Source organism: Boleophthalmus pectinirostris, unplaced genomic scaffold (assembly GCF_026225935.1).
Source record: "Boleophthalmus pectinirostris isolate CB_2022bp ecotype Guang Dong unplaced genomic scaffold, ASM2622593v1 HiC_scaffold_21, whole genome shotgun sequence".
Classification (NCBI taxonomy): domain Eukaryota; kingdom Metazoa; phylum Chordata; class Actinopteri; order Gobiiformes; family Gobiidae; genus Boleophthalmus; species Boleophthalmus pectinirostris.
In genome coordinates, this window is record NW_026571175.1 from 8,718,480 (window position 1) to 8,731,304 (window position 12,825).

General features: G+C 39.7%; 1 protein-coding gene across 1 annotated transcript in view; it reads left to right on the forward strand.

Annotated features, from left to right (window-relative positions):
* Positions 1 to 12,475, forward strand: part of med30 (mediator complex subunit 30) — a 75,462-nt gene extending 62,987 nt beyond the window's left edge. Inside the window, exon 5 of the mRNA XM_020939313.2 lies at positions 9,695 to 12,475. Within this exon, the coding sequence (XP_020794972.1) occupies positions 9,695 to 9,790 (96 nt within the window). The 3' untranslated portion in view covers positions 9,791 to 12,475. The remainder of the gene's footprint in view (positions 1 to 9,694) is intronic.
* The last annotated feature ends 350 nt before the right edge of the window (positions 12,476 to 12,825 follow it).

The following is a 12,825-nucleotide window of genomic DNA, read 5'->3' on the forward strand; positions in this document are numbered from 1 at the left end:
GATATTGGCTCCAAGATATCAGTTTAGTCGATATCACATTTTGATCTATAAACTGGTGTGATATGACAATTAACTGGTTGATGTTGGCCCAAAACACCTTGAAATGTTTTTCATTGCTGTTCTTTTGGTACATTAAATGATAAATAACAGTTACACATATGGATAATTTTTTACCTTATGTTTTGTGTTTGAAGGAAATACATTTTATTTTCAGTTTCTGCCTTAGTATACCTGATAATGGTTGATATCAGGGATTGGCAGATACTTTAAACCAAAGTATCGATTTCAGTATTTGCACAGAAAAAGCTCATCCTTAGTAGAAAGCACAATTTTGCATGATACCCTCTCTTTAAACATATCACAAATTGCAATCGCAGAAATGTGTTTAATGTTTAACCCTTCCAGACCTAAGGGCATTTTTGGTACATTTGTCCTCGCCTGGATTTTTTTTCCCTAATTTTGCTATTAAAACTCCTTTTATCCCCTAATGAAGTGCTATACATCATTTTTTCAGTACAACCTGTTCTTTCACAATCTGAGTGCTGTAGTTGTGTCATATGGCTGTAATAAAAGCTATAGAACTAGAAATACAAAGGAAAAAAAAAAAAAACGGAAAATAATATTCACACTCCTTTATTCAAAACACACAGCAAACATGTATAAACAACTTTTTAGACATAATAAATACTTAGTTTAGGGTCTTAGCTACAAAAGTGCAAAATATCAAGTTTGTAGGTGCTCTAAAAATGTCATTTTTGCCCTCAAAACAAAAAAAAAGTGCACTCGTCCAAGTCCTTCACTAGTGCCAATCATGGAAGCAGTTCCTTATCAGGCACCAGGCATAGTGCCACATCACATGCCTTGCATTTCCATGCAGTACACTGCCTCTTCCCCTGTGTTTGTCAGCAGTGCACACATGACAGCCTCCCATATGATCCTTGCCTGCTGCGGTCTTCCTGGTGTAGTGGTTAGTAAGTGTGGTGATGGAGATGAAGTACTGAGGAGTGGAGATCTGGATCTTCCATGTCCTCCATCCCTGCCCCTCCTCCTGCTCTCAGAGGAGATCGTAGGTGTTGAAGGTGTTGATGGTTCTGGACGGGTGGCTGGGGTTGTAGACACTGATGAAGCTGGGGAGACACCTGAAGTGAATGGCACAGGGGAATCTGGAGGAGCCTGAGGAACATCCTCTGACTCAGCACTAAACAAAAGAAAAGGAAAAAATGTTGGCTTGTGTGCTTGTGTAAAACTTGTGTATTACATATGTACTACAACAAGTCTAAGTCTAGTGCAGCAGGGGCAAACACAATGTACAACCCCATCCCCCACCCAAATGGTGTCAAGATATTATGACCTCACTAATTAGGACATCCACACCTCCCAAACCACTTTCATCCACTTTTTGTAGCTAATTACTACAAACAACAACATACATGTCATAAGTCTAGTGCAACACAGGTAAACAGTTGTCTGAAGTTCACAATCTCATCCCCCACCTAAATGATTATACCCCTCACGCATCAAATAAAACTGTATCCAAACAATACGTAAATAGGCATTACGCATGCTACTATTATGTATTTACGCCCGTTTACTACAAGTGTTGCATGATGTTTGCTCTAAATAATTATGAAATATTTGCTACTTACTCTTCAAAAGGGTCCAGACCCTCCAGGTAATCCAACTCTTCATCTGTATAAAAAGTGTCCACATCTGACTCGGCGTCACTGCCAGGCTCCGTTGCCATCGCCACTGCTTCCAGCAAGGAAAGTGACGCTTTGCGTGCCATTTCTGTTCGTTTGTTCTTTCTTTCTTCTGATAGACTTCCCGGTGCTCTTTATCCTCTGTGCGCAAAACAACAAATGCCTTGGCACACGAATGTGCGCTGGGTCTACGCCAAGCGCGCATCTGCGCGCACCTGCTCACACCCGCGCGCACCCGATTCATTGCTCGGCACTAGGCTGTTTACGTCCTGTTGGGTGTATTATGTATCATTTGCAAGTAAAAAAAACTTTTCAAATAAAAATAGTAAGGGATGCGCAATTACGCACACCGAGATGCGTAATTTGCCATTTACTTGAGAAATAATGGTACTTAGGGCTGCTTTATCAAATGCTATGAGCACAGTTTGAGCACAGAGTAAACTATCTTGACTTACAACAATCTTTGGCAAAGTTTGGGCCAATGAAAATGGATGGAGCGCGTCACGCGCCGAAGAGCGAAGTTCCTATTTGACACCTGTTTTCATTACGTCACCACGCAGCGTGCGTGTGACGTAGGATGATGCCGGAAAGATGCTCGTAAAGCCACGGGTCTTATCTATTCAAGGAAAAAAAAAAAGTCTCTATCTTTTATGGTTAAAAAGTTATGCGCGGTTATGTAAAACATGTCTGCCGGTATCGTATACGATACCGTCGGTCTAGAAGGCTTAAAAACGTAAATGTATTTAGTTGATATTCACAACAAACTTACTTATGCACCAGCACGCTTTTGTCCAGCTCTCCTTTAACCATTGAAATTATATATAAAAACAAATAGCCTGCAAAGCTGCTGGATCAGATAACATGGCTATTTCTAAACTCCAGTACACTGGGAGCATTTTAGTCCTGTGTGTGGTGTTGAAAATGCCCAGTGTCACTGTGGCTCTGCTCTAAACCAGTGTCTGCTCCAGGGCATTTAGTAACAGCAGGTGCTCCACTTAGACTAGTGTCAGTGCAGAGGAGGTGCTTCAACTCAGTAACAGCCAAAGTGCACTACTATGGAAGAGTTTTGCTCATTTGAAAGAAAAAAAAAAAAAAAAAAGGAAAACAAAACAGATATTCTTGTGTGATTCAAAAATATTGTGGTGAAATCTCCTTAGCTGCCCCATTCCTTAGTAAAGGTTCATTCTGCTACTGTATTTTCTGCACTATTAGGCGCTCTGGATTAGAGCCTGACCGATATATCGGCTGGCCGATATTATCGGCTAATATGGGCACCTGGAGACATATCGGCTATCGGCCGATATACTTGCTGATATGGGCCGATATTTCACGTGGGCATGTTATACCTCGTTATAAAGCTTAGACTCTCTACATTATGTTCATTTAATCCAATTTACAGACAGATAAATGTCCTAATATGTGGCTCCGCATCAGTATTTATCTGCGGTGTAATTTGTCTGTGTCCGTACTGTCCCTGAACACACCACCAGAATGACGTCACTTCACTCGCGTGTGTTTGTTTACACCCGCAGCGGTGCGCAACATTGAGATTATATTCTTTTTCGGACAATCGGTTTGAGTCTGGATTAAAAGGACATTTGTTAGTGCAGACTTGTGATGTGAGGAGGAGCCTGTGTGAGCGGTGAGTATTGGAAATACATCGACTTTGAAGCTAGTTTAGGTTTTGTTAGCGGTTAGCTGCTGTAGCTCCCACACATAAACAGGCTGTTTTCTATTGGTCTATTGTAAAGTGACTACATTGGCCGTATATTTGTTACTGGACCTGCACTGATATGTAAATGAGCTGTGAATAGACGTGTGAATGATCCACATTTATGCATATAATTAATTACCGCGGTGCGCAGCATTTACGGCTAAAGGCTAATAGCGATAGTTTACTAGCTAGGAGTTATGGGTCGGTCGCGATCGAAGCGGCTCTTAGTGCCGACTCTTTGAAGCGAACAACGGGAGCCTGCTTCTTATTGGGAGCCGTGTTTTCTCTTTTTCTCACTTTTTCTCTTCATGCCGCATGTAGACCCGTAGTTTGACAGCAGCAGCGGCTGAAAACGAAACTTTCAGAAATCTGCGTGTGCATAGGATAAAAAAAAAAGTGCATATTTGGCTGCAGTTCAGCATAAAATAAATAAACCAGGACTAATCTTGGGCTCGAGTGCAGGAGAGAGATAGAAACCGAGTCCCGACACTCAGTCCTGGTTCAGTTCTGGTTTAGTCCTGCTTGCAACAAAACAATCTCAAGAGTCGCTTGGGAGCTGAAAGAGCCAGCTGCTTTAGTGAGCCGAGCCAAAAGAGCCGGTTCTCCAAAAAAAAAAAAAAAACTGGAATCCCCATCACTAGTAGCTAGAATGTGATGCAAAAATGCCATTAGGCCAATCTACTGTATGTAAATATGATGTAAAGAGTCAGAATAACAATAAATGTTGCCTAAATAAACCCAATTTAGAATTCACTAGAGCCAAACCTAAGTTTTTTAATCAATTCAAGATTTACAGTGAATTTTTACATCACTAAATATATCGGTGATTATATCGGCTATCGGCAGCGCCAACTCCCATTATATCGGTTTCATATCGGCCACCACAAAATCCATATCGGTCGGGCTCTACTCTGGATTATAAGGCACACTGTGATAGAATGGTCTATTTTCGAACTTTTTTCTCAAATAAACCGCACTGGACGAAACACGACAGTTAGATGGGTCAGTGGGACTTTGTTTGGTGCGTTCACGGTGACTCTGGGCTTTTTCAACTGTGGCTGTAGGGAGGGTGCTGTCTGGGACCGCTGGATTGTTGGCGTGCTCACAGTGACTCAGTTGTTCAGTTGTGGCTAGAAGTGGCACATTGCACTCGCTTTTTCGGATAGTTCCTCCGTTCCATTCCTTGTCCGCGCAAAGTGATGAGTGTGCCTGCGGGTGTTTTTCGCTGCACGGTCGCGGTCTGCTCCGTGTGTGTTTGCGTGCGCTGCGGGTGGTGCAGCTTTGTAGTTTACGGAAGTCGTACTGGGACACCCGAGTGGATTCGTGTATAGGGCGCTCTGGATTGCGGTTGCGATTGATGGGGTTGGAGGCTTAAGAGTGCACCTAATAGCCCGGAAAATATAGTACTTCTATACCCTTCCTCAGAATTGACCCATGAATTGTTATTTAAAGGGCCCACATTAGGCTATTTTCTGTTCTGTTTTAATGTTATTTTCATCATTCACACATGTTTAACACACACACCCTGCATATTAAGTTCTTTTCTCAAGCAGAAAGCATTTTGTACTTTGGAGATGTAGATTGCCCGGTTATGCAGGGTTACTCAAGCATGTGTGAATGAAACAAAACACAACTTTAGGTATGTTTTTAATGAGGTAACAGCATTATAACATGACTTAAAGCCCTCAAGAGTCAATTTTGCGTAATATATGACCTTTAACTTGTCTCTAAGCGCCCTTATAATAAATGAGATATTCCATAAACTGATTCTAAGTGTAAAAGAGTGTAGTGCTAATTTAGATGTGAGTGGGATTACTGTATCTCTCTGTGGTCCCCGATCGTTTTGCTCATAACTGCAGCTCTTGTATTCCTGTATGAAGATTATAGCACTGATCCTTTTCATAATGAACTCTTTGTAAAACACGCTCTGCCTCTGTGCTGTTATTTCAACTGTGAAACCAGGATTTTGAAGCTAGATTACAACAAAAAAGCAACAGTTTGGCTCTGAATGTTTAAAGATCCTATATTACACAGACTTGACTCTTGTGAGCTTTAAGCCATGTTAGAATGCCATTACATCCTCATAAACATATCTGGAGTTGTGTTTTGTTTCATTCACACATGTTTGAGTAATCCTATCTACATCTTCAAAGCTCACAATGCTCCTGTTCCACCTTGTGATGTCATGAAGCAGTAGTTTTCAAGTTAACAGCTTCTTTTTACCTTTAGTTTTAGCAGAGATTGTAAATTCCAGGGCTGAAATTATCCAAATTATTCTAGTAAAAGTGTATGGAATTTAAAACCGCACAATGTGTTTTCTGTTTGAGAGAAGAACTGTCAATGAAACAACTCCTGGTATGCTTTTTCCTCATGTTTGATGAGGAAATAACCTTATAGACTCAGTAAAATATAAATCCGTGATGCAGTTTTCAAAGTGGTCAGTGTCCAAGTGTGTGGTATGGAGTTCCTAACTGCAGCCTTGTAAATAAAACAACTAAACACTCACCTGTACTTTGAGAAATATCTAGGCATTCTGAAATCCTCTCCTGGTCTCTAGTATGGATTCAGTCTGCCAAATAAACAATGGAAAAAGTAAAATCTTTCCAAGTTTAAATTACTTTTACCAATTGATAAAATGTTCTCTTGAACTGAGTAAATTTGACAGGACAGGTAAAATGATCTACCAATGGAACATGTCTTTTTGTACTTAAAATAGGAAAGTACATCTTGTTACACTAAAAATAAGAAAAACAACAGCTATTTGAAAAAATAAGAAACAAAATCTTATTTTGCTTGAATTGAGAAAAAAATTATTCCATTGGCAGATCCTTTTTCTACTCAAATCTAAAAAAAAATCTAATTAAATGTGCTTAAATTGAGTCATTTGAATTTACCTGGACATTAGTGTCTGCAGTGTAGTAAGAGTTCTTTTCCATCTCAAAAAGTTACTCTGTAGTTTTTCAGTTAGTCACTCTCAACTTTTGTTGTTGAAAATCAAACTTCTAAACAGCACCATGAAAGCTCAGGCTCTTAAAAATGTGTTTTTTAAATCCATTTTGTAGTTTTATAGTGTCTGTTAACATCTGCATTTTGTCACCATGGTAAATGCTAAATATTCCCCCACAGAGATACATGTAGAACACCCCCAGCATGACGTCACTGCAAAGTGTCAGTAAACTAAAAGTATTTCTTAACATTGCACCAAATTGGATTGTATTGTCCCTGGGAGATGTTATTGCTTTGCCTGAAATGTTCCACAGTATTGTTTAAATTTATCTTGATTTTTTAAATTGCTAAAAAAAACTATTTGGTTTGGTGGCATTTCTTGCTCATCTCCAATGGAGATAGATCAGTCTTATGCCATTCTATCATTTCCTTCTAGTGTAATACAAACTCTGGTAACCCCATTCTTTCCCCTTAAATTCATTATCACCCCCCTAATTTTAGACCTTAATATCAAAGCTAGTTGATGATAGATGTGACTAAAAGGCCTCATATGTCCCGGGGTGATTCTTGATGTGAAAAGTTTGATGCCCTGTTCTGCTCTACACTCTGATATCTTCAAGGACAATCAGCTAAACAGTTGATATTAAGAGCGCTGTGTGAAATCGATGGCTGCCGGGGCTCTCAGTGCTGTACAAGAGGCTGTAATTAGTCACGGCTAAAGGAGCGTTAGCCACACCAGTTTCATATTAATAGATTTCTGCTCTTAACTCTACAGTAGAGAGTCTTTCTTACTTTACACCTCTCTGTGGCTGTTTATCACATGAAGAGTGAGTCATTGAGCTAAGAGATGACAAAGTAGCACAAAAGAAGACCTGAAAATTGTTACACTCTTGAATTTTATAAGAATTATGAATGAGAAAGACCATTGCATAGTGGTTTTATATGTATATATATATTTTATTTAAAACTAAATATTTCTTTTGAATGTGGCATATTGCCGCATTAAACAGGAAGGAATGGTGATATATTTTTGTTGTGATGACCTCCACTGGATAGCTGCATATCACACTGGCGGGCAGCGGATCTTTTTTCACTTGTACCGAAATGACTACAAGACGCTGCTGAATCCTACTTGTATCATAGATTTAGGAAATAAAATTAGAGAAGTACAGAGCAGTGGCCGTATATTGTTGGCAGTAAAATGGAGGTTGATCTGTAAAATAGCGTCTTAAAAATAATTTAATATTAAAGATTGCTCAAACATGCATAAATCACTCCAAATACAACTTTGAGAGAGAAAATGAGAAAGGGAAACATGGTTAAAATCTCTGAAAAGTTGATTTTGCAGAATAGGTCTACTTTAATGGTGTGCTATGTAACCTTTCTGGTGCTTTTGTACATTGAACTATTATGTCTTTACCCTGAATGTTCCACAATATGAGATTATTGGTGTTGCTAACCAGAGTGGTGTAAATATTATGGCTCATCGTGTATGCCTGTTTTTCATAAGCACTTGTACTTTTTATAAACCTTCTTCTCTACTGTAGCCAGCATATCTTTGAACAACTTTAAAATACACCAGACTGTTTTTAATCCTGTGGCCTGACTCTCCAAATATTGGTGTTGAAAATGGTGTTTCTTCTTATTTTTCAGGTCGACTATTAACCCTCCCTGGAGCCTCCAAAGTATTAAAGTATCGCACTAGTTTATGGTGTAAACTTGATAGCAGCTTAAAAGAACAGAAACACTAACCTTTAGAAATCCCACTGGACCCAGACTCTTGCTCTCTCACAAAAACAAGCACACAAAAGTGATGTTATAAGGCCCTGAAATAACATGAGCTCTTGAATATTTTACAAGGTGTTAGAAAACTGTACGTCTGGTGTCAGGGGATGTTTATCTTGAAGCAGCTCTGGCTTTTTGATCTTATTTTATGTGGTTTAATCTCCTGTTTATGTTCAGAGCTGTTTGCATTGTTTCAGATGTTTAGCTTTGGGTTGATGCAAATTATGAGGTGAGGATTAGACTAAATTAACACTTTGTAGTTTGAATTGTAGACCGCTCTATACAAGTGACGTAAACAAACTTAAGTGTGAAAGCAATTTGGGTTACACATGGTCGTGTTTTTTTCATTTGGATTAAAGAGAAAAAGTAAACTAGCAATTATACAGTATTTTATGACAGCAGAAACTCGTGTAGTAGTAAATGACAATAAATTTTTCTTTTACTACTACATGATGGCCTTAAAGAGCACATTTTCTGATCTATATTATCATGTTTCCACATCACAAACATACCTGGAGTGGTGTTTTGTATGAAGGTAAATATGTTGCAAAATGGGAGAGCGTGTAAACTAGATTTTAGAACTTGTAGAATATAATGTGAGAATGTGTAGAACAAAACTTTGAACTTTGTAATTGCCTATTTTCATATGCTTGAGTGTACTTGCGGATTAAAATTTTATTTGATATTTGATATTTGCATGAACAGATTGGCAGCTAAAAGGACTAAAACAAGTCTAAACCAGGTCTCAGTCCTGGTCTCAGTCCCTGTTTGATCCTGGTCTGATTCCCGGTCTGATTCCCGGTCTGAGTCCCAGTCTGAGTCCCGGTCTGAGTCCCGGTCTGAGTCCCGGTCTGAGTCCCGGTCTGAGTCCCGGTCTGAGTCCCGGTCTGAGTCCCGGTCTGAGTCCCGGTCTGATCACCCAACAGTCTAAGCGAGAGCACCTCTGGGCCAGTCCCGACACTCTTGGTTCAGTCCCGGTTTAGTTCTGGTTCAGTTCTGGTTTAGCCCGGGTTTAGGACTGAGACCAGGACCAGGACCACTGATAGCATTGGGATTGAGACCGGGACCAGACCAGAACTGAGACCAGGACTGAAACCGGGACAAGATCAGGACTGAGACCAGAACCACTGGTAGCACCGGGATCTGCAGCGGATCCGCTTTCGGTCTGCCATATCCGCCCCACAGTCAGTCCACTCCGTATTTGCTGCATATTTGTTGCGTATTGGTTTTATGACTATCGCTAAGCTTATCCTTTCGGCAGCCTGTTGTCACAGAGAGGGTATGCGACTAAATCATCTTCGATCCGCACTGTGAACGCACTTTTAACACAACACTAGTTAGATGTGACTGTCAATGAGCGGATCTACGGCTAAACCGGTTCAGATTCGCTGCGTGGATGCACCATTGACTTATCAGCTGTTAACTTTAGTTTTTAAAGTTTAAAAACACGGTCTATTACTTCCTGTATCACCACATGACATCAAAAGTGTTTTCTGTTTGAAAGAAGAACTAAAGACCCTAAATATTGGTTTGTTTTTGTGTCTTGCAGAAGTTGAGGCAGAAGAACCAGCAACTCAAGCAAATCATGGACCAACTGAGAAACCTCATCTGGGAAATCAACTCGATGCTGGCTGTGAAGAGCTGAAGGACTTTGAGTAAAACTAACCTTTATTTGAATTACAACAGACAGGCTAATCCAATAATGTGGTCAATAACTGGACATATGACAGGGTACAGAGCGCACTTTAAATAATAGTACACAATTTGAACATGTTTCTGATGAAGATATGAAGGACCTGAAATGAAGAAGATAACAAGATCCTCTGTTATGACAATATGGACAACAAATACTCTTAAGTCCTCAGTATTCAAAACTTTACCAGACTAACCCCAAGAGTGAATATATAATTGTATCTTTTTGTAGAGGTAGCTAAAGTGTATATATTCTATTGTTATCATGTTAGTATCTGTTGTTGTCTGTTAGTTTGTCTTTGTCTGAGTGTACGAACAGATGCAGAAGATTTATGATTTTAGAGAGCCCCTCATCTGCAAAATCATTGGTTATTTTTTAAAAGAGAACAATATGTATTTGTTTATCCATGGTCAATCAACAACAATGCATTAAGTAGGGATGCACCGATACGATAATGGTATTTGATATCTGCGCCCAAGATATCCGTGCGGCCGATATCCCATTTTAGTTTCTAAACTGGTGTAGTAAATTTTCAACTTACTGGCCAATTTTGCCCTAAAATGTTAACGTATTAAACTTGTATTTTTACAAAGCTGCTCTCTAGTTACTTTAAATGATAATAACAGTTACAAAACACATGTGGATCATTTTTGACTTATGCTGTTTGTGTTTAAAGGAAATAAATTCTGTTTTCAGTCTCTGCACTGGTATGGGTTGATATCAAATATCGGAAAAGCTGGATCGGTGCATCCCTAGCATTAGGTGGGTTAAATACTCACTCACTTTGTTAGTATTATTAGTACTTTGTTTAGTATTTGTATTATTTTTGAAGAAGGTTTCATGATTAATAATTGGAGGTTCAGCTAAATAATGTAGCTACATCATACTAACATGGACTGGTTTGTTTAAAAGGTTTACAGCCAATCCAAAGACCAGAGTTGTCACAATATTAAAATTTCAATGCAGGGAAAGGAAAAGGAAAAGACTTGATACTCAATAATATTAATCAATCATTATCAAAATAACAATTGAAAACACCTAAATAAAACATAATGTATTTTTAAACAAAATAATAGCAGTGTCTTTAAAGCGCGTGTATTGTTCACAATCAAATTTTTTTTATCTATTATTTTTTTTAGCTTTCTACCATAATATAACATTGTTCTCTCATTGAAAACATGCATGAAGAAGTTTTATATGTCATCCATGCATGTTTGAGTAATTTAGTGATCTCACCCTCCTCACAGTTAGCTGTAAGATTCTGTACTATGCTCCGCCCACAAGCCTACGTCATCCATGCGCCCACACGACCTGATGTGGTGTGCAGGAGTTTCATGAGCAAGACATACGCTGATTGTGTTGTAGTAGCGTTCTGAAGGGGGAGAGACTTAATGCGAGGAGCAAAGGGAGGGGAGACTCAGAGTGACACTTAGAAAAAAACATGTTAATACGCTGTTTTTGGCGAATATAGCATTTTCAAAACAATAAAATGTAACATGGTGAATTAAATATATTATGTGTTAGCAGTTAATACAGGGTAGCCGCGGGTATTAAAAGTCTTGAAAAGGTCTTAAATTTCACAGGTTCAAAGTGTGAGATAAAAGTAGCGGAAATTACAGTAGTTGGTTGGTCATTATTAGAATTGGATCTGGTGTTTTTCGCCCGCAAAATGGGTGTGATGTTGGTCTTAATTTTCATTCAAGTGGTCTTAAAAAGGCCTTTAAAAAGTCTTAAATTTGGGGTAGTCAAACCCGGGGATACCCTTTAATACCCCTTAGACGTAAAATACCTCCTCTTTAATATCATGACATATAATATTACCGTATTTTCCGTACTATAGGGTGCTCTGGATTATAAGGCGCACTGTCATTGAATAGTCTATTTTCAAACGTTTTTCACAAATAAACTGCACTGGACTATAACGCGCATTAAACGAAACACAACAGTTCGATGGGTCAGTGGGACTTTGTTGCGCTGACTCTGGGCTTTGTTCAGTTGTGGCGTGTAGGGAGGGTGCTGTCTGGGACCGCTGGATTGTTGGCGTGTTTCCAGTGACTCAGTTGTTCAGTTGTGGCTAGAAGTGGCACATTGCACTTGCTTTATCGTTTCGTTCCTCTGTTCCATCCCTGGAGTGATGAGTGTGGCTGCGGGTATTTTTCACTGTGCGGTCGCTGTCTGCTCCATACGTGTTTGCGTGTGCTGTGTGGCTTTGTAGTTTACTGAAGTCTTGCTGGGACACCTGAGTTGATTTGTGTATATGATTTGATGGGGTTGGAGGCTTATGAGTGCGCTCTATGGTGTGGAAAATATGGTATGTCTTTTAACTTTGATATACCGTATTTTTTGGGCTATTAGACGCACTCTTAAGCCTCTAACTGCATCAAAAATTTACTGCATGCTCCACAATCCAGAGCGCCATATACATGAATCCACTCGGGTGTCCCAGCACAACTTCAGTAAACTACAAAGCCACACCACCCGCAGTGCATGCAAACACGCACGGAGCAGACAGCGACCGTGCAGCGAAACACACCCGCAGCCACACTCATCACTCCACGCAGACGAGGAACGGAACGGAGGAACGAACTGAAAAAGGGAGTCCAATGTGCCACTCTGAGCCACAACTGAACAACTGAGTCACTGTGAACACGCCGACAATCCAGTGGTCCCAGACAGCACCCTCCCTACACGCCACAACTGAACAAAGCCCAGAGTCACAGTAAACACGACAAACATAGTCCAACTGACCCATCCAACTGTTATGTTTCCTTTAAAGTCCAGTGCGGTTTATTGGTGAAAAAAGTTCGAAAATAGACCATTTAATGACAGTGCACCTTATAATCCAGAGCGCCTAATAGCCCGTAAAATACGGTAGATCATCCTAAAACAGGAACGATCCAACTTTGGCCTACTTTTATTTCAGTATCAACACACACACAATGATTTGATAACAGTTTGAGTATCAGTTAGTATTGACAACTCTACCA